This window comes from Saccostrea cucullata, unplaced genomic scaffold, assembly GCF_032062105.1.
Source record: "Saccostrea cucullata isolate Sc308-1 unplaced genomic scaffold, CSIRO_AGI_Scuc_v1 ctg2667, whole genome shotgun sequence".
Lineage (NCBI taxonomy): Eukaryota > Metazoa > Mollusca > Bivalvia > Ostreida > Ostreidae > Saccostrea > Saccostrea cuccullata.
In genome coordinates this window covers 151,699-178,663 of record NW_026927697.1, presented here as the reverse complement: position 1 = coordinate 178,663, position 26,965 = coordinate 151,699, and the positions used below count along the sequence as shown (strand labels likewise).

At 31.9% G+C, this 26,965-nt stretch overlaps 3 protein-coding genes across 4 annotated transcripts; 1 reads left to right on the top strand and 2 right to left on the bottom strand.

Annotated features, from left to right (window-relative positions):
• Positions 1 to 1,708: 1,708 nt before the first annotated feature.
• On the bottom strand, positions 1,709 to 20,963 carry LOC134275267 (uncharacterized). 2 transcript variants are annotated; one of them, XM_062757542.1, is made up of 10 exons: positions 20,832 to 20,963; positions 8,255 to 8,341; positions 7,247 to 7,378; positions 5,621 to 5,700; positions 5,471 to 5,542; positions 5,183 to 5,357; positions 3,976 to 4,140; positions 3,796 to 3,869; positions 2,843 to 2,914; positions 1,709 to 1,849 (listed from the first exon to the last, which is right to left on the bottom strand). In XM_062757542.1, exons 2-10 carry the CDS (start codon positions 8,295 to 8,297, stop codon positions 1,721 to 1,723), a joined length of 942 nt encoding a protein of 313 aa, XP_062613526.1. In that variant the 5' UTR covers positions 8,298 to 8,341; positions 20,832 to 20,963; the 3' UTR covers positions 1,709 to 1,720. The 2 variants fall into 2 exon arrangements, with proteins under 2 accessions (XP_062613526.1, XP_062613527.1); XM_062757543.1 differs by lacking the exon at positions 8,255 to 8,341 and having other exon boundaries at positions 20,832 to 20,911.
• On the bottom strand, positions 9,451 to 11,562 carry LOC134275253 (uncharacterized). Its single transcript, XM_062757524.1, has 2 exons — positions 10,605 to 11,562; positions 9,451 to 10,512 (listed from the first exon to the last, which is right to left on the bottom strand). The coding sequence occupies exons 1-2, from the start codon at positions 11,409 to 11,411 to the stop codon at positions 9,781 to 9,783; spliced, it is 1,539 nt and encodes a 512-aa protein (XP_062613508.1). The 5' UTR covers positions 11,412 to 11,562; the 3' UTR covers positions 9,451 to 9,780.
• Positions 18,310 to 22,719, top strand: LOC134275265 (uncharacterized). The gene is made up of 9 exons (XM_062757539.1): positions 18,310 to 18,639; positions 19,229 to 19,386; positions 19,698 to 19,803; positions 20,038 to 20,210; positions 20,428 to 20,743; positions 20,852 to 21,031; positions 21,169 to 21,461; positions 21,639 to 22,372; positions 22,469 to 22,719. Exons 1-9 carry the CDS (start codon positions 18,619 to 18,621, stop codon positions 22,672 to 22,674), a joined length of 2,187 nt encoding a protein of 728 aa, XP_062613523.1. The 5' UTR covers positions 18,310 to 18,618; the 3' UTR covers positions 22,675 to 22,719.
• The last annotated feature ends 4,246 nt before the right edge of the window (positions 22,720 to 26,965 follow it).

Below are 26,965 nucleotides of genomic sequence, written 5' to 3'. Positions count from 1 at the left end.
TAAGTATACTACCTGTATGTATTTCTTTCGGCTAGTCCACCAGTGAAATGTACAATGGCATACTACTCAGTTGTACAATAATGAACCTTCCTATATTTAACTTATTTGAGATATACAATACAAACATATCGTGTTTCTTTATTTGTTAGTATTGTAATAAGATCGAAGCTATTGCAGAAAAAATTATCTGCGTTATGTTTTTCTGCAACAGCTGCAATATTAAGGAGGCTGTGGGTCAACAAATTAACGACAAATTAACCACCAGATTTAACTTATTTTTTCATATGATATATTAAGCTGTCAACTATTATTTGGCAAAGAAAAATTTCAAAAATTTCAGTTTTAAAATTTGATTATTTTCTATGTCTTCATATGGAGCTCTTCTTCTAAAGGAGATCAATATAGTCTAAAAATGGCCACAACCCACCAGCCTCTTTAATTCCCAAACTATCAATAAAATAAAGCAATTTTTTATTTAAATAAGCTTTCTAAGGTCTCATGTGTTCATTATAGATGTCTGCTTGATAAATCTGATGCAAAAACACACAATAAAGCAAAGCAGCTCCAGTCTGAAAAGGACAAATCTCGTAGAAACGGATTTCATGATTGCAGTTCAAAAAATGATTTGAGTGATAAAAATGACCATATCGACATATCAGTCACATATGCTGTACCCAACATTCAACCACCTAGTGAACTTAGTGTTTCTTTAGATACTGAGAACAAAGAGACAGAAGAACAAGGCAGAATGTACTTGTATTCCAAAATTCAAGACCCCAAATCGAGGCCTGAAGTCACCACCACCCAACTCTTACCCTCCAAAAAATAGCCAAAAAATAAATCTGAAATCAGACGTTAAGAAGGGTGAAACCACGCCTGGTTCAGACAAATTTCGATATGAGAAAGTAGACTTGTCGTCAATGATTAAGCACAATTATGAAGACACTTCTAATGTTTCCATAAAGAAGCTGCCCCAGCTATCGAGTGATCAACTTACCAGGAAGAACTCGTACATCTATTCAACTGTTACAAAACAAAAATCACAGGACACGTCTAACAATTAGGTTTGATTGAGCTGAAGATATCAACAAGGAAAATCAGATGATATAATTATATTAATTGTATTCAGTGGCATGGTTTTCTATTACTTAACAAGGAAAATAGTAAATTTACTTAACAATTTTTATTTTCGATCAGTTTTCGTTTATTTTTGAAGGTATGCTTTTCAGCATGCATTTTATATCCTACACATCTTTGTATTCAACAGTAAAAATTATTGAAACATAATGTGCTTTACTTTTCAGCAGCGACAATTATTCATAAAATATGTAGGGGAAAAGAGAGGATGAAGTTAATTGCAATTAAAAAAATATAAAACTAATAATCATTAATACAATCTAATAAAATCGATATTTGATTGATTGATGTTGTTGTAAAAGTGTAATATGTAAAAATGTGTAAAAATACACCACACCAGATATACCATATGCATCTTTAGTGGTGTAAAATATTAAGTATGTAATAGATATCTATTCCTAAAGTGAAAATAACATAATTTCATATTTTTTTTTTACAGATTTTTAAAACTTTTATGTATAAAGGATTTAAATTTTGATATGCAAGGAAGAAGTCATTGATGATTCCTCTTTTCACAAAAACAATAATAACTCAACAATGCCCTATGATACGATAAAGTAAACATTTATTCTTCAGTGGCTTTTTATTGGATACCGTGTTCGTTACACATCTCGCTATCACAACATTTACCCCTCAGTGTTGTCTGACCAAACTGTCGCTTACCAAACCCTCCCTGACCACCTGTCCTACCACTGAAGTAGGCTGTACAAATCTGTAACAAATAAAGAAGTATAATATATAAGGGGATTAGTTCTATTTAAACTTTGTACATGTACTATATACATGTACGATGACTGCATTTCAATTATTGTTAAGCAAAAAGCTATTTATTGCTTATTTAAAAAATACATGTAGCGAAGTTGCGATAAAATAACGAATAATTTTTAAAAATCAATTAACAAATTAAAAAGGCAATTTTAACTAAATATCCCGATCGTTCCTTCGTATACGACAAGACTTCTTCATAACACATGTATCTAAATTCATGAAAGAGATGATCCCATACCCCTAACATGTAATTATAATAAAACATTCTCGTTCATTCTAATACATTAGAACTTTTCGATATTCTTTGGGAATTCATTTTTATGATGCGGAATTGAATTCTAAATTATAAAATATAAAGAAATTGATCTTATCAGGCTGACTACATTTAATGAGTTAAAAAAAAAACATCGAAAAATATATATCAAATATTTGTTTTCTGCAGCAATACTAAAAAAAGATTGACAGCCAGATTTCAGCAGTAATTGTTTACGCGTCATACTGTAAATCCTTATTTTGTGCGATAACTTGTTATCGCGAAATGGCTCCTTAACGGCAAATCGTGAGAACAATATTCGCGAATGAACGGTTGATGAACAGAATTTTCATTGATTTTAGCACCATAAAAATTAAACCGAGTACTTTTATTTCGCGAGTTAAGCATCTCGCGAAATTACGCGATAATTAATTCCTCGCGTATAAATAGGAATCTACAGTACATGGTTTCTCTCGCGGTTTTTAGTGTGCCTACACTTTCTTCGAAAACCAAAGAAACTATCTTTTGTGCTGTACTACTGTGTGCCAAAGAGGATTCAAACTGGACACGGCAATTCATTTAACTATAACGATTACTGATTCAGAAGCTATTTTATCTCAATTGCAGATTAATTATGTTATGTCATATATATATTTTTTAAATTCGGGAGCAGTGAATACCAACCTTTGCGTCCATACATCCCAATACAATAGATAGTTGTAAGTTTGAATCTAGGCGCTCAATTGTTACACATTGCTGAAAACAAGCAAAGGTATGTCAAATGGAGTTCAAATGTACCAAGGAGTACAAAGATCATCAAAAGATATTTTAAATTTACATACACTGTACACATTATAGCATAGTTACTAACTTATGATTGGAACATTGTTACTGTAATGGTCGGGTAAGAATAATCACTACAGGATCGGTCTACTGGATGTAAGGACCAGGACCTATAGAAGAGCCTGATGGCTTTGTTGCTTGTTTACTTAAAGCGCCATTTGGGCATATAACCCCCAGGCTGGACAACCTCTTAAAGACGGCAAATTTGAACCTGTACTTTTAAACGGTCAAAGCAAGGTCTGAGTTTTTATTGTTTTAAAAACAAAAAAATAACACATTAATTGTTTAAATCCTCCCGAATAAAAGTCATACTGTTTTGTTATACTAAGTCTGAAATTATATTAAGTTTTGGTGTTCATATTTTTATTAATAAAATTAAGGACACTTCATCACATGTAAGATATTATTAAAAGCCCATGCTGAAAGGAGCAGGATACAAATATCAACACACTTGCATAAAATATAGACATAGACATGCATATTTTAACCTTTATAAATATATCAGGATAAAAATAGCGATTTGTGGAAAGCAACAAAAGAACTATGATATTGCTATACCGTTGCTTTACACTATACATTCAAACTTAAGTCTACCGTCTTTTCAAATGTACTTAATTTTTGGGTTATAAACCTAATTAAAAAATTAGAAGTCGAGATATTCTAAATGAAAAATTTGAACTCCTTCGTTAAAGCTTTCTATAACGCAAATAAATGTAATCGGTTATAAAACAGGTGGTGATATACAATCATGTAGAAATGATAATACGATACTAAAAATCAGAAATATTTCATACCTGATCTTTTTTACACAATGTAGTATTCGTACAGGACGCAGGATCAGGCACTGATTTACAATCTCTACAATGAACTGTAAGTAAAGTATTCACAGATCATTATTTCGTAAAGCTTTGACCGATGAAAATTGGAAAGAATTCATAAAATCTTGCGATTTACTGTATTAAATTTGAGCTTACGACAAGTTCCACAGAATGACGGACATAACGTGGTGGCGATACAGTTGTTCTGACAGATGGAGGGATCAGTAGCGTTCAGCAGACGACAGGCCTCCGTGTCTAGATCCTTCTCTTCACAGACCTTTATCTCTTGGTGTGTCGTATTGCCAAGTAAGGGGTTAGTGCCTATAGAACAGGAGAAGAGGTGGGTATGTAAGTGCATTTGTCATAAAGCCCTTCATAATTTAAACATACAACTAACATGATCTAGCCGTGAATCAAAGGGAGTTTAGATCTGCTAAGGAAGGTAGCATGAATTCTTCTACGTGTTTATGGAGGTTCTCGTTAACACAAGAATAAGGTTATCTTAAAATAAACATAATAAAAGTGTATTTTAAAACAGCTGGTTTATGTACAAACTTCTATACATTTATACATGTATACAGAATATTCAGTTAATGTAATGGTCGACTAGGCAATCGTTTGTGGGATTTGTATTCGGGGATAAAGTTGATTCACGAAATCAACAAATAATAGTCCTTAAAAAGAGCTAAACATCAACAATTGAAACATCTTAAAACCGAAACTCTCACATAATTCTTCATACTTTACATGTACTGATGTATTGAGTTGTTTTTCCATGGTAATAAATTAATTTCAGCTCTATCGAACAATTGTTCAATATTTATATGATAAAAACCTTTTTATAATCTGTAAGAGTTCAAACACGATACAAAAATCCAAATGTACCTAATTATTTGATTTTTATGAGCATAAATATTCAGGGACTCATACAGGATGAGGGTCTTGATGTCTCCCTGGCTATCAAATAATAACAATATTTACCACACTTGGATGTGGAACTTTTTTATTTTTTATTTGGTGAAGACTTTATTATAATCATTATATCCGTGTCGCTTGTCTTCCAGTATTCTAAAATTAAGAACACCAGGGAAACCAAACTCCATACAGTGTCCATTCTCCGCTATGATTACTTTGAAATGGAATTGACTCTTAAATTTTCTTTAATTAAATCACTTTAAAATATGAGCTGTTGTAGCATCAGAATCAGTTTTAGTAGAGTACATGTACAGTGTACATCTTTAAAATCGTCATTATTATACCATGTAGTTTTGATGGCCTAGTTTTAAGTAAGAAGCAGAAATACAAGTTACATTACAGACTTTATTACGAAGAAATTTTAGAATTTAACTTATGTCTGATTTACCAGTTGGTTTCGGTGGACGACTGGAGGGATCCACGGTCGATGTCACATTTGAAGGATCGTGTATGTTACAAAGATTTGAATCACAACATCCGCCATGTAAATGATATGATCTTTCATTGAGCGTCGCTTCAACTTCGCGTTTGGTGGAATCAAAACCAAAAAGACTATGACAGAGCTGAAGAAAAAGCACATTTGTAAATGGTATTTTAAATTGAGCAGATGACAAAACAACAAAATCATGTAAGGTTTCGTACGATTTATGTTAAGCGTTATAAGTACTACACGTACCTCTTTTTCTGCGCAACCGGAAGTGAAAGTTGAATGGAAATCTGTTGTGTACCTCTCAGCTGCTATGCAAAGCTGGTGAAATCAAATGTAATATTAAAAAAATACTTAATACAAGAAAAAAAGTTTCTGAGCCTCTTTTTTCATTCATACCTGGTTTGTAGTTAGACATTGTTGGACTTTTGTACAAGCTTCCGGTGTACCTTCTTCGTTGCAATGATAACAGGTAACCGCTATAATAAAGATTGAGTTCAATTGCTTGAAACAGCTAAAGTGTTTTATTTCTAGCTCGTTAAGTCTAATTATTTAGTCTAATAGATATACGTTTGTATATACTACATATTCTACAAAAATAATATGTATAAAACTAAATGTACTTTGTTGTTTATTTATGGCATTGAAGACTAAATGTGTTTGTTTTCTTATACTTTACAATTTATTGGTTTCAAAAAAATAAACATTATGGATAGATGTATTTAAGTCCTGGATAATGTTAAAAATCTTGAGAAAAAGTTTGACCTTGCTTGTGACTCACCATTGTTTTATAATCCACATTTGCATATTGGTGGAAAACCATTTTTATAATATACAAATGTTTTAATGCAACATTAGACAACTTAAAGGTATCATTAATGAGGACGGTTCACTATTTTCTTATGAACATTTCTGCAACACCTATCCAAACATAAAGATTGTGTTTTTAGAATTCAGTAGTATTATTTATGCTATAGGGGATTGGATGAAAAATTCTGGTCAAGAAAAAAACTATTTAAAAAAAAGCCCACTAATCCCTTAATTATGTCAAATATCTACACTGTAATGAAATGTAGAAAATCCAAATGCTATTATGAAATCCTTAATCAAAACTCTTCTGTTGCAGCAGGTAAAACATTTTGGAATTAGCTTTTAGAAGTTGGAACTCGGGAATGGGAAAAAAAATCCGCATAATACCCTTCAGGGTAACAAAAGACTGTAGACTCTAATGGTTTCAATATAGGATTATAAAAAAAATCTTAGCAACAAATTCATTTTTATTCAAAATTTAAAAAAAAAATGACTGTAAATATGCAGTTTTTTTGTCATACTGAGGAGGAATAAAACACCTTCTATGGGAATGCGATAAAACACATTTTTTCTAGAAGAAATTGTGTGTTTGTCATGTATGTTTGAAAATAAAACTGGTCTAATGATAAATGTTACTAAGAATCTTTTATTTTAAGTTTTATTGATGAAAATACTGATATTCAAAATGCTATTCTATTCTGGCTTAAATATTATATTTATACTGCAAGATGCACAAAGAAACCTATTAATGCAAAAAATGCAATATCACAAATGAAATTTCATTATGAAACACAATTATTTATTTCTTATAAGAATGGTGAAAAGGAAAGGTTTGATATCCAGTGGAACAGGTGGAATCTGCTGTTCTCTTAACTTGAACCTCTCTCTCTCTCTCTCTCAAAATAAAAAAACACACATCTGTACTTTTGAAATCTGATATATGTATATAATGCTGTATGTTGTGTAAATGAAAAAAAATAAAAATAAACATTATAATAATTAAGCATATGTACATGCATCAAGCTTTACAATGACTCCGAATTTTTTTTTTTAGTTATATAAATGTGTTACCCACCGGTAAAAAAAAAAATGCAAAGTAAAGGAAGTTCTCATTAATGCTTAATATTTTACGTTTGAAAAATGGGAAAATAAAAATTCATACTTAATAGAATTTCATTCTGTGTAGAAAAAAAAATAAATGCTATTAAAACTCACGACAATATCGACAGGTGTCCTTGCAGATGTTGGCTACACAGGGGTCGCCACACATATCCCTCCGTTTGGCAAACATTTTCTGGCACGCTACCTCATTGACGTCATGACATTTCTTAACTTGGTCAGCAGCATCTGAATATTGCAAACAATGATATCTACCATATACTCTCTATTGATAACGCCGTAGAATAACAACATATGTATTCTTAGACAAGGGCATGAATCTATTCAGAGATAACTACAGATAATTGTATTAAACATGTTCAAAGCACATCTGATCTTCCAATAACAAAAAAATTCAAAATTTTCTGTTGAAATCTTTACGATCTGTAAAATTTTAAGAGAGAAATACAAAAAATATTATTATTATTATTTAATTGATGTATCTGTTTTCGCAGTGTTTACAACCAAAATAGGTTTAAATCATATACCATTCTAAGTGTCCTGTTTTTGTTCATATCACAATTCTGTCCTTAAAAGAAATTCATAAAAAGAAAATCCCTATCATATGTACGTCATTCTGCATGTTTTGGAGATAGAGTGACACCTTATAATAATTAAATCTTTTAAGCCATGTATCATATTCTTTCAAAAATACTCGGATTTAAGCAGTGAAAGGTGTATAATGATTAAGGCCTTTTGGTATCAAAGTTTGAATTTTACTGTAGGTGATGAAAGCTAGGGAGGAGGCTGTATAATCCTCTCATAGCAGACAATAGATATAAATATATTTAGTTATTAATTCACACTCAAAGCACGGCTTCCTGTACAAAAACTCGACTATAATTAAATTTTTAAAATCTTTTTTAAAAGAAATACCGGTGTTTGGCTTAGCATTGTATATGTCGAGCAGAAATTTGATAATTTTTGAAAATAAAATTAAACTCACTAAACAAAAGAACTAATGAAACTTTGTTCTTTTTTTTTCTTTCTGCAGTATAAAAATTCAAATTATAGGAACGTTTGAATTATTATTTCCTCTAATGTTTAACAATACAGTGTACTTACAAACGATTGAGAGAAAAGTAAGAAACACGAGTGCCGTCGTCATTGTTAGATTATTCCTGAAGGCCGTCGTGACTGAGTTATCATTATCTAGATCCGAGATAACGGTAAGTATTTAACATATATAACACATACATAATACATGTCCACTTCTAACATAATGTTGTAAAAGTATCAAATCATACAATACTCACACTTAGCTATAAATTATTTTAAAACATAAGAAGAAAAGAATGATGGAAATCATATTAGTTAAAGAAAATGAAGAGGGATGATTCGGACGTAATGTTTAGATGTGAGATAACACACCTACTTTTGAAAATATATACATAATGGTAAAATTTTTATTTCTTCTTTTATTAGAATTTCTTATGTGGCATTTTGCTTATTTTAATAAACACCCGTCCCTTTTAATTACCTACGAAATCTCTCACCTGTGGGGAAAAAACCGGTAAGTAAATATAAGATAAATAAAAAGGAATTACCTTTTCCTCAAATATTTCATTAAAATAAACACTTAGGTACATGTTTGAAGATAAAAAAGATAACATGTTTTTCTATTTCTTCGAATATGTTAAAAAACAGACCTTCATATCAAAGCATTAAATGACAAAAAGGTCAACAGATATGTCTCGTATGTCATGTTGAAAGAGAGAAGGTATTACAGTTAGGGAATCATTACAACCGGACCTTTGCTTCTTTTAAAAGAGTTCATGTCGTGTTATCATTCAGTTAATTGCTAAATGTATTTTTTCAATAAACAAAACAAAATCTTGCCAATTCAAATATAAATTAGATGTACAAATCGGGATTTTTCAACAATCTAATCTTCTCTTATCATTCAGACATTCCACACAGGGGTTCTTTATGTGCTTATGTAACATATACTTTAAAGTTGGTTTGAAATATTCATCCAAGGTATTTCCTACATGCAAGAGGAACGCACGTTCCAACAACCCTGTGCAAAATTTACGTAAGCCTATTCCATATGTAGACTTGAATATTCTCCGTATTTTATTACAGTGGTTTGAAAGCTCAAAACACATAAAAAAAGAATTAGTTTTATTTAAAAAAGTATAAAACTCAAAATCAAAAGAAATCGAATGAAAAGTACATAGCAATTTTTCATGACTTTCAATACAAATGTAGATCTATTCAAACAATGACATATTTTTTAAATTAGATTTCATATTGCCTTAAGGAGATAAATCTTAATTTTCCACACAATACAACAGAGTTTGTATTTCAACAGTCTATAGAATACTTACACAGTATAGATACAATGTATGCAGTGGATATTATAACAAACTTCAAAAGCAAAGAAGAGAACTGCCAGTTGATTTATGATAACAGAGATCTCAGTGAATATCTATATATCTAAACAAAACTTCAAGGGCCTTAAAAAATAAGATGATTTCTTTGAGAAAAAGGACTGTGGTTTCAACTCATTTGAAGTTTTAATGGATAGGTTAGTTGTCCGTGAATTTACACATTAAATAAGTTCTTCTTTTAGCATGAAGGTGAAGATATCACGATCTATCTAGCACATTGGCGTCCTTAAGTGACGTGAAATAGAGGACAAATATGACTATCCCACTGACAGCTAACACGGTTATCGTGATATACACGGATTGTGGATCGTATTCCCCTAATGAAATCGTGTCGGTGGTCGGGTTATTCACGCACTCCCACTTCATCAAATAGACGTCCACGAATTTCCTGTTCAATCTTTCTTTGCTCTCAACAACTAAATTCTGACAGTAAATATCTATATCCATAGAATTACTGAGGTATTCCATTATGCGTAAAACGTACATCATTGAAAATGAATGGACTCTTTTTCTTTTCAATATTTCCCTCCTTTCCAAGGGGTTTGCACACATATAGGATCTTATTTTACTAGAGGAGTTATTGGCCACCGTCTTTATACTGCTACTGAATGAAGACAACTTAAACAAGTTGATAAAATTCATCACTCTGCTCAAATCCTCTCTGCTCAAGTCTCTGGTACTCCTTAAAAATATTCTTATGACCAGAGTCTGACATTGGGAATTCTTCCATTTAATGAGATCAACAGTGGCCCTTTCTGCCGTTAAATTGACATTATTCTGAAGAAAGTTGTAGACAAAGTAGACAGTACTGTACTTTATGTGGTAGTCACTAATGGGATGAAATGAATCGACCTCTATTTCTACAGTTTGATTCCAGTTTTTTATCAACCGTGTATGGCAAAAATTTCTAAATTTGTATGGACAAATTGACTGAAAATAGAATGGAAAACAAAATTGTATCACATAGTTGAAAATCTAATTGATTTAATTATTTGCCTGATATAAAGCGATTTTTTACTTACATGTTTTGGGTTTAAATTACTTGAGTTGTCAATGAATCTTATATGAAGAGATGTTCCGATTTCTGAAGGTTGCTTATAAATATCTGCTATATCTGTAACATTTTCTGGCATCGGATAACCGTGTATGTCCTCAAAACAGCGTGTGTTTCTATAAAGGACGGAGGATATCTTTTCTGGTCTCAGGTTGTTGTAACATTCACTACTAAAAATTTTCATCGTCTGTTCTTCTCGCAAATCCAAACAAAGTCTTGGGAATGCACGACTGTCACTTGGGGGAGAAAATATAAATCTGCAATTTGATTTCCCAATAGACATGACGAGATTCATAAATCGTGCTTCAAGAGACGAAATAATCAAATCCACATCACAAAGATCATCAAGAATGACATGGATATCCATGGGCAAGAAAGACGAAATATTATTACATTTCGCAATATCGTCATCCACAAACACGGTTCCGCCCTCAGTCACGACAGGTAGAAATATGCCCCTTTTTTTGACAGCGCCCTCTCCCGGACAGGATGTGACGGCCCAGAATGAGGGGAAAGATCTGCTTCCAAAACGACGACATTCCTGTTTGGGTTTTAAGCTGAGGGTTGTGTCTGTAAAGTCGGCCACGTTATCACAACAGTCTCTATAGGTAACACAGTCAACATCGCAGTGACAAATTGGAGCCATGTGAGACATTTCCTCTTTACAGGCCCAGGAATCTGCAATTCTCTCTGGTTCATTACCGCCATTTATTGCTCTTGCAAAACAATTACACAAGAGAAAGACAAAACCCAAGCAATGCAGCATATCTATCATGAGTTGTACATTATGATCTCAAATTAGAGTTTACCCGCAACGTGTTTGCCATATAAGAAATATTTCAATACTCTATCGACTTTTATAACTGCGCCCCCTGACAAATACTATATTTAGAAGATTATTTGACCAATGATATCTGCATGCATATAAAAAAAACAAATCTTTAAGTAAAACTGCACGTTATCGATAATGTTATTCCTACAGTCGTGAATGACGAATCTTCCGTAGAAAAAAAGAGACGGTAATATGATAAGACACCCCGGTACGAACTTTTATAAATGATCTCTTCTGACATCCTTTCTTAATATATATGGAAAATACGTTGAAAGAAAAAAATGCACAGTTTTTTTTTAATCAATCTCACAAATATTCAAAAGACCAGTGCTTATCCTTTCATGTATGAATAATAAAACCCATTGAAGAAACCACAAGTAATAAGTCATAGTTTAGCAAGTATAAACATCTCACATTACATTTTCCAAATTTGAAATAGACGTGTGAAATTGTTATAAATAGCATTTCAAATCCATATATATACATTAATCTAAGACACTGTTTAGGAATATATTTTTGCAATTAATTTCTAGCGCAAAGGATTTCTATCTGTTCTACTTATTTCGAGTATGCTGAATCCAAAAATATGCTGTTGACATCAAAGTGACGTAAAGAGACAAAAAGGCGATTCAAAATGGCGGACATTAAATATTTGTAATTAAGTCTTAATGTCGTTCCGACAGGAAAAGTAATACATGAATATCTAACTGAACGTAGTGCATATATAAAATTGATACAAGAGCACCTAAATAATTCCTTTCACTTATAGAATTTATCAGTTTAATTTCAAAGCTGTGTGAAATAGCTAAAAATTGTGATTTAAGACCGCAAACGCTGGAATTTCTCAAAATGCTCAAACTTCTTTATTCTGAAACTTTGTGAAGAAAATAAAGAAGACAAAAAATTGTAACTTTTAAAAAATTACAAGACTCACTTCTTCAAATATCATAAATACGAGGGTTGATCCAAAAGTAATGTCACAACTTCGATAAAACTGCTACCAGTCGACGTAAAACAACAATATTATTGATGATGAAAGCTACTCACATTTATTTCAAATCAGACCTGAAAATTTCAATTCAACATGATTTATACTTTTCAAAATATCGGATTATATACACCGTGCGATTATGGTCGTCGCCTCACCTAAATAACGTCTCATGACGGATACGCGTGTCAAACATTTAAACGCTTCCTTTCGTTTCATTAAAAAAATATTCGAGATTCACGAACACGTTCTCAAATTTCACTTTCTTAAAGAAAACTTGGTACCCATCGTACACTCATTCTTTTCATAATTCCTCTGTCAAAATTATTTGAACAGTAGTAGAAGACCAACTTAAAATTACACATATCGTTTTAACCGTCTGTCTTTTTTGGCAACGTCACACCATTGTACGTTTCAGTCCATCCTCCCATTCTTCGGCCTTTTTGTACCTGCTGAGTATTGAAGGACCAATCACCCACCCAAAATCGCTGACACCATCTAAACAAGTATCTTATTTACATTCTTTCCTCTGTTGGTCTGGTGGATCAACTTAACTGTCTCTACCGACGATTTCTCCAATTCGAAGCAAAAATGCATTTCAAATGCATGTGGCGGTTTTTTTTCACTTCGACATTTCCTTTTTTCAATGCATCGGAGTAAAACAAGGATATCTTTTTTATCAAAAATAGCAATGATGTCATGAAATTTTCAACGGAAGTCTAGAATATGATGTAAATTTTTGCTTTTTAATGTCTTTGTCTTTTTATTCTAAAAAAAAGTACAGTCTTCAATTTGTGACGTTTGGGTGTGACGCGGCGACACTCCCTATGTTCTATGTTTTTAACATCTATAAAATAAATTCAGTTTAACAATATTGAATGAAAAATTCATTTATCTTTGTGCATCTTTTGGTACATCATATTTGATAATATGACGCCAAATAGAAAAGATATGGACACTGTGCAATTACTTTTGGATCAACCCTCGTACATCAGATAATGATAGATTCATAAAAGTGCTTTTCTGATTTGTTTGTAATTAAATAGAATACGATTTTTTATCGTACATGTATATCGTTATATTGTAAATGTTTTTTTACAAAGGCTCAGGGATTAAAAAACACAACTCAAACACAAATCATAAAAGATTATTTTATCGCATGTTTTATAAATCATTTTAATGTTTCACAATGTTTTATACACTGTATATGAATCCAGTTATTTTTTTTTTGTCCCCCGCTTTCGTGAAAGTGAGGGGACATTAAATCTCATTCGTCTGTCCGTTCGTCAAAAAAACTTTAACCTTGCCCACAACTTTTGATTAAGAGGAGCTATGGATTTCATATTTCAAATGTGTATTCCTTGTGATAAGACCTTTCTTTGGTTATCACCAAATGTGACCTTGACCTTGACATTTGACCCACTATAACAGTAAAATTTTTAACTTTTACTTTAGCCATAACTTTTGAACGTAAAGAAATAGGTTTTTCATATTTCACATATGTATTTTTCATGGCAAGGCCCTTCATTGGATAACAACAAGTTTGACCTTTTGACTTGACCTTGGAGATTTCCGAACTTTTGAAAAAACTTTAACGTTGACTTTAATCTTTAAACGTTAAAGGATAGGGCTTTCATACTTCACATGTGTAATCCTTGTGAGAAGACCTTTCATTGGATACCAAGAAATTTTACCTTGACCTTGGAGTTTGACCTACTTTTAAAAACAAACCTTGATCATAACTTTTGAAGGGTTAGAGCTAGGGCTTTCATACTTCAGATATGTAATCCTTGTGAAAGGACCTTTCATTGGATATCAAGTCAAAAACATTGACCCTTTGACCTTGACAATGGAGTTTGACCTACTTTTTAAAAACTATGACCTTGGCCATAACCTTTGAACAGTAGATTATGGACTTTCATATTTCATATATGTATTCTTTGTAGCAAGAACTTTCATTTGATACAAACAACTTTGAACTTTTGACCTTGACCTTGGAGATTTCCGTTCTTATGAAAAATATTTAACCTTGACCATAAATTTTGAACGGTAATGGCTAGGGCTTTCATACTTAACATATTTGATCCTTGTGACAGGACCTTTCATTGGATATCAAGAACTTTGACTTTGACCTTGGAGTTTGACCTACTCTTTAAAAACTTTAACCTTGGTCATAAGTTTTGAACGGTTAGGGTTAGGGCTTTCATACTTCACATATGTAAATCTTGTGAGACCTTTTTTAATAAACCAATAACTTTGACCCCTTGACCTTGGAGTTTGACGTACATTTCAAGAAATCATCACTGGCCATAACTTTTTAACAGGTGGTGTTAGGGCTTCCATATTTCACAATCGTATTTCTTGTGAGAAGACCCTACTTTGGATTGTAAAATATTTAATTTACGAAAAGTGTAGGGCAAGGATCAGCTATTTATAAATAATAACGACCGTCACTTTTGAAATTGAAATAAACAGGAATATATTTTTTTTATGATTCATAAAGTTGTATTTATAATTTTGTAATATGAAAGAGAAACAATAAACAATTAAATCTTTTTATTTTAAGAAATAAAATTATTATTACCGAATTTGTATAAAATTATCCAACTTTTGCGCATGCTTATAAGAGATTTTCCAACCTATGTGTCAAAAATGCAATTTTTAAAAATACCTTTAATTAACACATTTTTATATACAACTATTCTAAAAGATTGATGTTTACCTTACGATTCTAGATAAAAATAATTACTATTTGCTTATCATTATCCCGAGAAAAATAGCTTTGAAATTGAATAACGGACGTTACGAGTGTCGGTCAACATGATGGGTTAACTTTAAACATTGAAATTAATGTAATTGTATTAAAAATACACGAATATTTTATATTTAGCTTTAACTTTAAAGCATACTCAACGGATTCTTTTCAATAACGTTTGTGTAAAAGGATTAAAATAATAAATTTTCGCACATTTATCAAAGGTGCACAGGTGTGGTCAAATTCGTAACGTCCGTAATTTGGGTCGTAAAATGGCTTTTACAATGCGGAATATAGAATCAGTTCGGTTTTTTCTATTAGTTTTACCACACATTTGCAAGCTCCAGACAGCTCAGTATTACGTTACGCTACAACTCCATATCATTCGTTATTCGTAGGGCACGAAAGTAGTCTCGGAGAATCGACACTGTATGGAGTTTGACACATTTGCAGTAAACGTCATGAAAAGCGACCGTGATACGTAAAATGGAGGCAAAGTGGGCGAGTTTGTATTGTCGGTCAATAACTTCTTGCTAGATAACAGACGTCACGCTAATTACTGAATTAGATTCGTATAAAATTTAATGATAAAATGTACAAGCCATGTTCTCCAATGTGTTAAAATCTATAATAGTTATTGTTTGACACAAACGTTTAAGTATTTTTCTAGAACTATTACGATCATAGAGGTCATTTGGTGTTCGGCAGTTAAATTTTGACTGACATAACATTGTCAAACCATAACTGCTGAAGCACAGTGATTTGATTATGTTACGTAGAAATTTTATGGACATATTTTTTTCAGTAAGATAGAAAGAAAATATAATATTTACCATTACTTATCTGTTAAAGTCGCATTTTTTTCCTGTCTTCGTACATTATTAACATAACAATATTTGGCTGTTACATGTTGACAAGAAATTGAAAAACGGATATGACATGTTGACACTTTTTCTGGTCAAATGATAACTTCTTTACGCAGTATGATAATATTATCATGAAATTTGGAGTATTTGTTTATATTTTAAGGTAATTAACAGAGGTATAACTCATTTATTTTCTTTTCAGATGCTATGCTACCAGCTCCTTAGGATTTTCTTGGCTGATTGCCTGTTATTATTTGACCATTGTCAAAATTTAAATCTGTGCTGATACAAGATTTTTTTCTTATTATTTTGTTAAAGATAAAATTTTATTAGTAAACTTCAGTTGTATATTAATGAAGATCAAATAATAAAATTACTAAATTTATAAAAATTACAAAGCTGTAGAGAGTTAAAATATCCCTTCCACGAAAAACTGTGAGGGATGTTATAATGTAACATCCGTCACAGCGCTTAAAATTCATGGAAATACTTTCAGTAGTTTTAATTAGTATTAGAAGAATGTTTAAATGGAGTTGTATTTGACAAATTAACTTCATTGCATGTATTAAAAGTCGTGTGTATTCTTAACAAAACTTACGAAATGCGTTAAAAAGCGTCTTCAATGTAACCTCCATAACTACCTTCCTTTAGTTTGTCAATTTGTCAAATATAACATCCGTTTATTATACAGGATAAAAAATTCTTCAAGAAAGAACTAATGTATCCTGTTCTGCTTTTTAATGAAAAACTAGTGTTATTTCCTCATTTAGAGAAGAAAAAACTCACGGTAAACATGATTTCTGTGCAGAAAAACGAATGATGAAAATGCTATAGTAGGAAAAATTTATGTCACCTCCGTCACGACTAATTGTGCCTTATTAATTTTACAGATAGGTCATAGAAATTTGTCTACTTCGTCCCAAGTAAAAGTGTGGTCAGGTCCATGCATATGATGGTCTTTTTTTGGTTCTCTGTAACGCGAAATAACTTAAAAATTCACATTATATGTGTCAACATAACGCCCATCACTTTTTGATCACCTATATTTGGATGCGATTTTCTTAAAAAATAAAAATGCAACTATCTTTTCTTATTAAATTAATGAAAGAAGGTATAGATATAAATGTATTTAATTAGAAAAAATGTAAAAATATTGACACAATTTTTTTCACTGTGACGGCCGTTATTATTTACAAATAGCTGATCCTTGCCCTGTAATCTTCGCTTTGTTGCCATACGGGTCATCAGTGTTTCACAAACACATCCTGTTCCTTATATTGAGAAGAGATAGGGCTTTCATATTTGACATGCATTACTTGTGACAATATATTTCCGAGGATGCTATGATTTCTGACCCCATGACCTTCACGATTGACCTTATTTTCAATAAAAATCAACTTTAGTGATAATCTTTAAATGATATTTGATAGGAAGTTCATATTTGACACAATATGTCATAAAAAATTGACATCTCACACACAAAGACACCGAAAGTGGGGGACCAAAATTCTTTGAATTTGCTTGTTACTTCATCACTTTTACACAAACAGCATTGTGGCGTCAAAGCATAGGTTTATGAAACAAATGTCCTTTGGGTGTTATTCATGGTATAGTAGGGTAAACATGTGATATTCTTACCACTTCTTAGAAAAAAACATACAAAGTTTGAGACGGAAATAATAGTTCTTATTTCTGTTGTCCATGAAAAACATTCAACTGCTACGCTATATTTTTTAAATAATGAAGTGACTACTAGTAAGTAAAATCAAGAGCGTTGTAAAAAAGGTTATTCCTCAAAAAGTTTTACTCTGAATGCCACAGAATTAGAAGGGACTTATCCTAATTATTGCTACTGCATATTTTCAAGTTGCAACATTTCTTTTCCTTTGCTAGAAGTATAAACAAAAATGTAGGATTTGGGTGAAGTCTTAGATTTGTGATAAAATTGATTTTGTAGCTTCAAAAACGAGGCTTAACATTTTACTGAAGGCTCACGAAGTCACACGAAGGTACCACTTGAGACACGTGATATTCCTGTTTGTAATTGTGAATAATCCCTTAAATACAACACTACTTTTCTTTCAAAATGGTGATTATCTACCATAATTTCAAACATGTGGGGAAAAACATGAGTATTGGTGTTGATTTTCGATTAAATTTCAAGTATATATTGCGACAAAAGGGACATGATCCACATTTTTACTACTGTTTGTTTATTTCATACATGTAAAACTAAAGCCTTTACACAACAGATTGTTCGTTTTTGATTTATCAACTTTAAGAACTCATTATCAGACATTATAAACAGATTGCAATCCAAATGTGTTATTAGTTGTAGCAAGCCATGTACTGATTGATATATTGGCTGATTTAAAAGCCAAGTCTCCCGTGATCAGTCAATATATCTCCAAAATCTTTTAAACTTCCTAGTTGTATGAGGTCTGTATAATTGTTCCTTGCTGTTCGATCATCTTTATTTGTGAAAGAGGTAACATATAGACTTGGAGTTTTGGTGCTTTCAGTTTCAAAAGAAAAGCAAACATGAATTCGTTTATTCAAGAGGTAAGAAATTCATAATTCAAATAAATTGTCAGTAAATGTTCTGTAAAACTTCTTCAATAAAAGGTACAAAATATATGGGTTGTAAATGACAATACAAGGACCTAAACAGTAATACAAAGCATAACGATAAACAATGACAAAGACTCAAAGATCTTATCTCGAGGCATCAGATCTAGTCCTTTTTCCGATAGGTAAGATACAACTTTAAAACAAAAACACATATCTCAGTATCTGTGTGTTTTTATAAAAATCTAATATAATATTTTTTCTTATTTTCAAAACACAAAAAACATTACAGCATACTAAAACATTTCAATAAATTGTTGATATATTCTTTTATTATTGCTACCAAGTATGATTACAATTTAAATAGAGAACAATATTTAGATCTGCTTTGATTTGATCCTTTTAAATATTCATCCAAAAAGCATTAAAAGAAAACTCCTCCAAAATAGATTTTAAGATATGTACGTTTTAATTCAAAATATGAGTGAGTGTTTATAAAGTAACAAGAAATATACATAAAGCTGTAAACTAATGGCTTAATATACATAATTAAATGTAGAAACCTGTTTTGTTATAAACACAGGACCTTTTTACGCGTGAAAACCAACTTAAGAACAATTCGGATCCCAGAGTGCTTACCGAGTTCTATCAGCCGGTTCTGGAGTCTCTTGATGTCATTAACAGTGCTCTGGATACTTTGGCTCTAGAGGGAGATGGAAGGGACCGGGAAAGAGAACAAGTGTACGTCATAAACCATAATTAAAAGTCATTCAATGCACTGAAGGGTTGAAATATGTAATTGTTTTTTTTTTTTAAATAAACTGAAAAGGAATTATTCATACTGTAATAATCTGATAAGGTAGCCTATATATGAATGATTTCACAGGGCTAAAAAAGATGAACCCTGGTCCTTGTGAATCATTTCTGATGATGTATTTTAAGTCCTTATGTAATGTACATACAGTGTTTTAGGTATACATGATCACTTATTTGGACACTTCTTTTTTAACTTAAAAAAAATTAATGTACTAGTAATGTACTCTTTAACACAGGCAACAGGTGATTGAGGAACAAGTAACACAGGGCATACAGACTGTGTCCCTGTGGACGGAGTGTGCAGATGAGAGTGTCAGGGAAGGAGGGCTGTCCCAGTGGGCGGTGAGACACGCATATTCATGATCTAAAAAATAAGTATAAAGGGGATGCAATAAAACTAAACAATAATTATCATTGGGGGTAATGCCAGATGGAGTTGTAATGGGCGGTGAGACACACACATATTTATAATTTCAATAAAACTGAACAAAAATATCATCGAGAGGTAATGTCAGTTGGAAGTGGGACTCTGTTCATGTGTTCTGTTCATGTGCATTTTGTCTTTTCAAAACATAGAATACGACAGCCTTTGGAGATGAAAACAAAAAGGTAACGACTGCTGTAGATGATATTATTAGAAAAACGGAGCAGGATAAATCCGGTTTTCTGAACCCATTGAAGAGCAGTGTCACCATGGTAACAAAGAAAATTAACTTAATGATGGACATAGCTGTGGAAAGTTCAAAACAGTAAGTTCTATAGAATTCTTTGGTATGTATACAAGATATATATTTTGATTTATACATTATCTTTTTTCATAAAAACCTCCAAAGACTTCATTTATCATAACTTTATAAAACAATTCATCTGTTAAAATGTGTTAAACCTACGTTATAGTGTTGTTTTACTGTATTTGAATTAAATTTATGTAGTGAAATATCTTATCAAAAGTTTTAAATGCTACAGAAACCTGATTAGAATAGATCTTGATGGACGTGTAACGGAGTCTGTTTTAAAAACAATAAGCACTCGTTCATGGGGATATCAAGAGCGGGTGGAGAATTTGCCATCGCTAGAGACTTTCCAAACAATGGAAACTAATATATACTGGTTTGAAAGCAACAATAATGGACAAACAAAAAGATGCTGTGTCACGCTGGGTGGGGGACAAAAAATAACTTTTTATGTTGCAAGCAAAGCTGTAAAACACATAGCAGACATGGTGCTTCAAGCAAAGGTACTCTATGATGGAAAATGGAGCATCTCCGAAACTCAATGTCAGGTAAAACTATTTAAATCTTTACCATGACATCATATTGCAATGTACCATGACGTCATATTCTAGTGTAAAATACGGTGTTAATGATTACCTTCGTTTCCTGGTATTTAGGGTGAGTACGTCGTGTTTCGATTAGAAAAAGTGGAGGCATTTTTCATCCTTGGAACACCTAGAGAAAGAGACTTCAATGTGGAACCCAGCGGTAGTCAATACATCCACAGAACAGACAGGCGTGTTCGATTGAACATACCAGAAGGGGCTGTAAAAGAAAGAGAAAACTTTAAGATCACGGTACAAAAAAATTTAAAATATTTTCTACAAACATATAACATGTACATATTCAAAATATTTAGAGAGTTTTGTTTTCAGCGTCCTTTATAAACCCACTTTGATTTGGTCTTTCTATGTCTTGTTATTCTATTTCACAGGTGTTCCCAGTAAAAGTGGAAGAAATGAAAAAGAGAAGAATCATGTTTCCAGACCAATATCAGTTTCTCTCTGTCACAAAGGGAATACACGTAGAGGCAAAAGTACTCAGCAGGGAAGTTGAAGTTCATCTACCAATGGAAAAGCTTGATGAGGCCGAAGAAACAGACGTTGACTCACTAGATATGGAATACGTGTATTTCCACATAAATGGTGACAAAGTGACTCAGCTGAAAAACCAGCGCATAGAAAGAAGAGGGGACACGATTATTACAAATGTGGACAAATTCAGCACGTACGTCTCTGAAAGGAAAATTGGGAGGGGGTTGTTGTTACTTCAATTAAGCAGTACAATACTTTATAATAATGTAGATTTACAAGATTTTTTTTGCCTAAAATCAAATATTTCAAATTAGGGAGGAGGGAGTGTAATAAATCTTTATTTTTAACAGTTTGCTTTTATTGGTTTTAGGTACATAGGTGCAAGGGTTAGGCGTGGTAGTGTAGACAGCATAAGTAGCATGGAGGTCCTCATTTCACTTGGATTTATTTATCACTGTAAGCTCATCACTTTTCTAAAGAAAGTCTCTGAGGAATATGTCCAAATCTGGTGTGAACTTGTCAAAAAGGAGGACTGGAAATCTCTAGAACAGAAGCGATTGGAGGAGCATACCAGTTTAAGGAAACTCAAAGATTCTGATTCAAAGGATATCTTTATAGCGGAGCGTCAACGACTTAGAGTTAATGTGACCGGGAACTCCGTCGTTGGGCCAGAGGTTCCGAAAAATTCGCTTCTTATAACATTCTTTCCAATAGCGGAAGATAATCATATTTTTCCTCCTCTTCGAAAAAAAGGTGGTATGCATGGTGTAGCTTTTTCTTCCATCATCTATAGTATGGATTCCGGGAGAAAGATGGTATTACACACCGTAACATTTGATCCATGGAATTTACCAAAAACGATTCGAAAAGATCCACAAATACCTCAAATAGCGTCAACCAAACCTTCAAAGTCAATACAAGAAAAAACAAAGACCAAGGAAAGTGTAACTATAAAAGCCAAACCCAATGACCGTAATTTGAATCAGGGTTCGAATACCCAAAAAAGTCAATCAAACGTAAACGTTCCCTCTGGGTCTGAGGCTTCACGTGCACAGGTGGCCATTCCACCGGGTCAGCGGGTGTCTTCTCAAAGGAAAAATCAAGGTGAGTTAATCATACACATGTATCTGACTCTAAAAATTGCATTTCGGTCTCGTGTAATCAGTCTTCTTAACGTTTTCTTCGAATTTTCTATTTCAGACTATTACCTGCAACATTTTGAAGAGTTTTTGGAAGACTTTAGTATCGCATTTGTTAAAGATAAATGTCAGAGAAATGGAATTGACAGTTTGGAGATTTTCCTGTTGTTGGGAAAGGAAGATCTAATGAATGTTTTAGGCTTAGTGTTGGGAGACAGTTTGAAATGCATACAGGCCCAAAAGAAATATCGTGAATTAGACAAGTGAAAATATTAATAGATTTATCAAACTTAATATAGGAGTAATAACCAAAAATAATACCAAAGAAACCTTTTTATGCTTTTTGCATGTTTTGCCTCTGGGAATTTTTCTACGCATCCCCAGTCACTTGTGAGTGTGTGCTATAACAAAGATTATTTTTTCAGCAAGGCATAGCAAGGTAATGGATACTTTGAATAATGGAACATATTGAAGACATGAGAAGTGCTGGTTAAATAAAATTAAGTATCAAAGTTTGTGAAAATATTTTTATCAGAATTTCCTCTCTCAATTTTCAATATTGCATTAGATATTTATCTTAAATGTATATTACTAACAAAATAATTAATGACGACATTTCTAGACAATTTATAGCCTCGGTTGACGTATCAATATTTAATATTCTGGTCATATCTTTTATATTATACAATCATTTATAAACATACATTAGAACTTACAAAAAATATAAGTATAGAAAAAGCATTGAAAACATTTTTATTATGGTACTCTTTGGATTGGTTTTTAAAAAGAATGAGATTTTGTATTGAATTGTTGTCATTAAATATAGTTGTATTTATGTAAATATATATATTTAAATATATTTGTTTTCAAATTGTATTTTAATCCTATTCTCTCAGTGATTTTAAAAACGTTTATACTTTTTATCTATATATATTTAATAAATTAATTTTAATCTCATTTCATTTTTATTTTTAAATATGACATTGCACTATAATTTCATTTTCCAAATTTTCTAAAATATATCCAAAAGTTATATCCATCAGTCTGTTGTTGGTGTTGTAATTTTAGAACAATTTATGACAGAAACATAAATTGAACTGTCTTAATTGTGTATTTTGATACCAAGATATTACATGTATATTGCAATGCATACAATGTACATTCAGACCCACTGTGCCAAATCTTTTAATAAAACTATATTTACATGTACCTCAAAACAAATAAAATTCTAATCTTATTTTATTTATGGTATATTCAAGCCCACTTTCCCAAATCGTCTTTGAATAAAACTGTTTTCATCTCAAAACAAATAAAATTTTAATCTTATCTTGTTTGTTTTATAGAATGCAATTTAAAAAAATATATACAAAATAGCATCATCACGTACATACAAGTGAATTAGTAATGCTCTTAAAGAATCCTTTTAAGCATTTAGATATATATTTGCGACATAGCCTACATCAATTGTGATGTAATGCAGTGATTGAAGTTAAGTACAATAAAGACATGATCCTCATTTCTCATTTCTATCAAATAAATATATTTTCTTTCTTTCCAACATTCAATTTTCATTTTGAGAGAGCACACCTTTAATTCAAAATCGGGGGAGGTCAACATTACCGCTACATTGTCAAAAATTTCAACTCATTACCGCTACATTTTTTCAGATTTTCGACCGATCATTACCGCTACATATTTCTGGCCAAAAACAACTCATTACCGCTACATATTGAATCAGCCCAAAACAACTCATTACCGCTACATATCGATTTAGCCAGGTATAGTTCGGTATATGAGTTCTAATCAACAGAATTCACTAACTATCTGATCAGAATGAATATATATTAATTTTATATAAATAACTCTGCAGTCGAAATTTAATTATTTAGCGTCATCTGAACATTATGACCACAATTGAGAAGTTTGTTACAAGTCGAAATTTTAATAATAGCTCTCTGGGAGATTTTGGCCGTGGTTTGCGACGATGAGATGGGGGAATGCCGGCTTACTTATCGATGGTTATAAATTTAGAAAACAACAATATGTCAAGCAAATGGCTTTCAAGGCTTTAGCGATAGTGTAAAAACATTTGACAAAACTTAGAATTTTATCTATGAACAGAGCTTGATTTTATTTTTTTTTTTTTTTGTGTGTGTGTGTTTTATGAAATAAAATTGATTTTAATAATAATAATAGAAAATAAAACATCCTGCTCAAAGTCCCACTTTCACCTCCCCGTGATGAGCAGGGGAAACGGGTCTTATGCATTTATAGGTTGTACTGTACACGCATATGTGGCTGGCTAACGAAAGAGGCAATGTAGCGGTAATGTATACTTTTTTATGTAGCGGTAATGTAACGTATATACATGTAGCAAAAATTTTGAACACATTAATCGGATGCAAGTACTTTTACACTCGATCCATGTGGTAAAAGAGATAAACAATGTATCTGCATGGTATAATGAAATTTTAATAACCCTAAACAAAAGTACAAGTGTATTATTGAACTTTCTCGCTTCTTTCTAGGGCGCAGCTACATGTATGAGTATATACACAAATAACACGTTAATTGAGTCTTTACTTCAATTGTTTTCTATGTAAATTGGAAAAAGAGGTGTCATGGTAAGTAAATTCTTATAGTTTGAGGGTTTTTGTGGTATATTTTTCAAATTTTATTTTTGACTTACACCTCAGCTTTATTAACTGGGTCCAAGTGAGCCACTTGGGGAAAGGGAGAGGATTTGCAGAGCTGTGTAGAACAATACATGTAAACAGATTTTATTATGTACGTTTATCAATTTGATTTTTTAAGATAAAAATATTACTTCACCGTTCAATATCATTTTATACAAAAATTCAATTTTTATTTATTATAATAAGATGATACATCATTATCATAATAATAGTATTATTAATAGGATATTAAGACTAGTAAGACAATTATCTTATAATCTATTAAGACATTTTTCGGAAATGATTTTAATGTACTGTTTAACATTATTATTATTTTTTAATACTAAGGTATAACTATTGTTACACCTATTTACAAAAACAACGGCGATCCAACTTCCCCTGAAAACTACCGTCCTATTTCTTTATTGAGTTGCTTGGGTAAACTTTTCACATATATGCTAAGCAAGCGTTTAGAAATGTACTCAGATGAGATTTAACTCATTCAAGAGAATCAAGCAGGTTTTAGAAAAGAATTTTTTACTCTAGACCATATTTTGACAGTTTACATTTTTTTATCAAACACACTGATGAAGTGTTTGTGCTTTTAATATATGGATTTCAAGCAAGCATTTAACACTGGAAAATGGTCTCTGGAGTAAACTTTTAAATTATGGAAATAAAGGCAAATGCTTAACGTATATTACAAATGTGTATCAGGGAATTAAATCACTTATAAAGATGAACGGCACGACAACCGATTTTTTTCTCTTGTAATGTCGGAGTCCGGCAGGGGAAAACTTTTCACCTATTTTATTTTCCTTGTACATTAATGACCTAGAAAATTATCTTGTTGATAGAAATATAATTGGCATAGGCGTCGGAACCGGGGGGGGGGGGGCTAGGGGGAGCTTAGCGCCCCCCCCCCCCCCACTTAGTTTGCAGATATATACATAATATATATGCATTGAAAATATGGGTATATACTTTTTTGTTGATTTAGCCCCCCCCCCTTTCAATTACCCCTCCCCCCTCACTTTTGATTTGCTTCCGACGCCTATGATTGGCTTACAAAGCTTACTACTTCAATAGAAAATTAATTATGTGTGTATTTGAAACTTATTATACTTTTATATGCAGGTGATACTGTCATTTTAGCAGAAATTAACTCCTGATGATCTACAAAATGCTTTGAATGAATTAGAATGCTACTGTTCAGAGTGGAAATTGAAAGTAAATATTGACAAGAGTCTAGAAATTGTGAAAGAATTTTAAATATCTTGGTATCATTTTTTCAAGATCTGGCTCTTTTCTAAAAGCCAAGAAACATCTTTGTGACCAAGCCCAAAAAGCAATGTATGGTGTTATCAGGAAAATTAGACAATTTTATCTCCCTGTAGCATGTCAGCTTGATTTGTTCGATAAAATGGTTTTACCAGTGTTACTCTATGGTTGTGAAATCTGTGGTTTTGAAAACCTTGATATTATTGAATGCGTTCATTAAAATTTTTCGTAACATATTTTTAAAAGTAGTACCCCGAATGATATGGTTACCGGTGAAACAGGACGTTTCCAATTATTTGTCCTTATTTATTCCAGAATAGTCTCATATTGGGGTAAATTATTGAATAGCGCAGAAAAGAAAATTTCATGTATATTATAATATCAATATTTAGTTGCTGATCTACAATCTGAAATTGGTAAGAATCCTTGGATTGACTGTGTTCATCGTATTTTTGATTCATGTGGACTATCTCATATTTGGAATAAACAGTTTTATTATATTCTTAATCAAGATTGGGTTACTACCGCTGTTAAGCAAAGATTACATGTTCAATTTATGCAAAAAATGGCACTCTGATATTAATAGTTCATCTAAAGGTATT

Coding starts and splice junctions, on each gene's coding strand:
- LOC134275267 (XM_062757542.1), bottom strand. CDS start 8,297: ATGACGACGGCACTCGTGTTTCTTACTTTTCTCTCAATCGTTT. Junction 2,915..3,795: donor CATTGTGTAAAAAAGATCAG/GTATGAAATATT, acceptor GCTTGTTTTCAG/CAATGTGTAACAATTGAGCG. Junction 1,850..2,842: donor TGGGATGTATGGACGCAAAG/GTTGGTATTCAC, acceptor TATTTGTTACAG/ATTTGTACAGCCTACTTCAG.
- LOC134275253 (XM_062757524.1), bottom strand. CDS start 11,411: ATGATAGATATGCTGCATTGCTTGGGTTTTGTCTTTCTCTTGTGTAAT. Junction 10,513..10,604: donor GTAATTTAAACCCAAAACAT/GTAAGTAAAAAA, acceptor TTCTATTTTCAG/TCAATTTGTCCATACAAATT.
- LOC134275265 (XM_062757539.1), top strand. CDS start 18,619: ATGAATTCGTTTATTCAAGAG. Junction 18,640..19,228: donor TGAATTCGTTTATTCAAGAG/GTAAGAAATTCA, acceptor TTATAAACACAG/GACCTTTTTACGCGTGAAAA. Junction 20,744..20,851: donor TCTCCGAAACTCAATGTCAG/GTAAAACTATTT, acceptor CCTGGTATTTAG/GGTGAGTACGTCGTGTTTCG.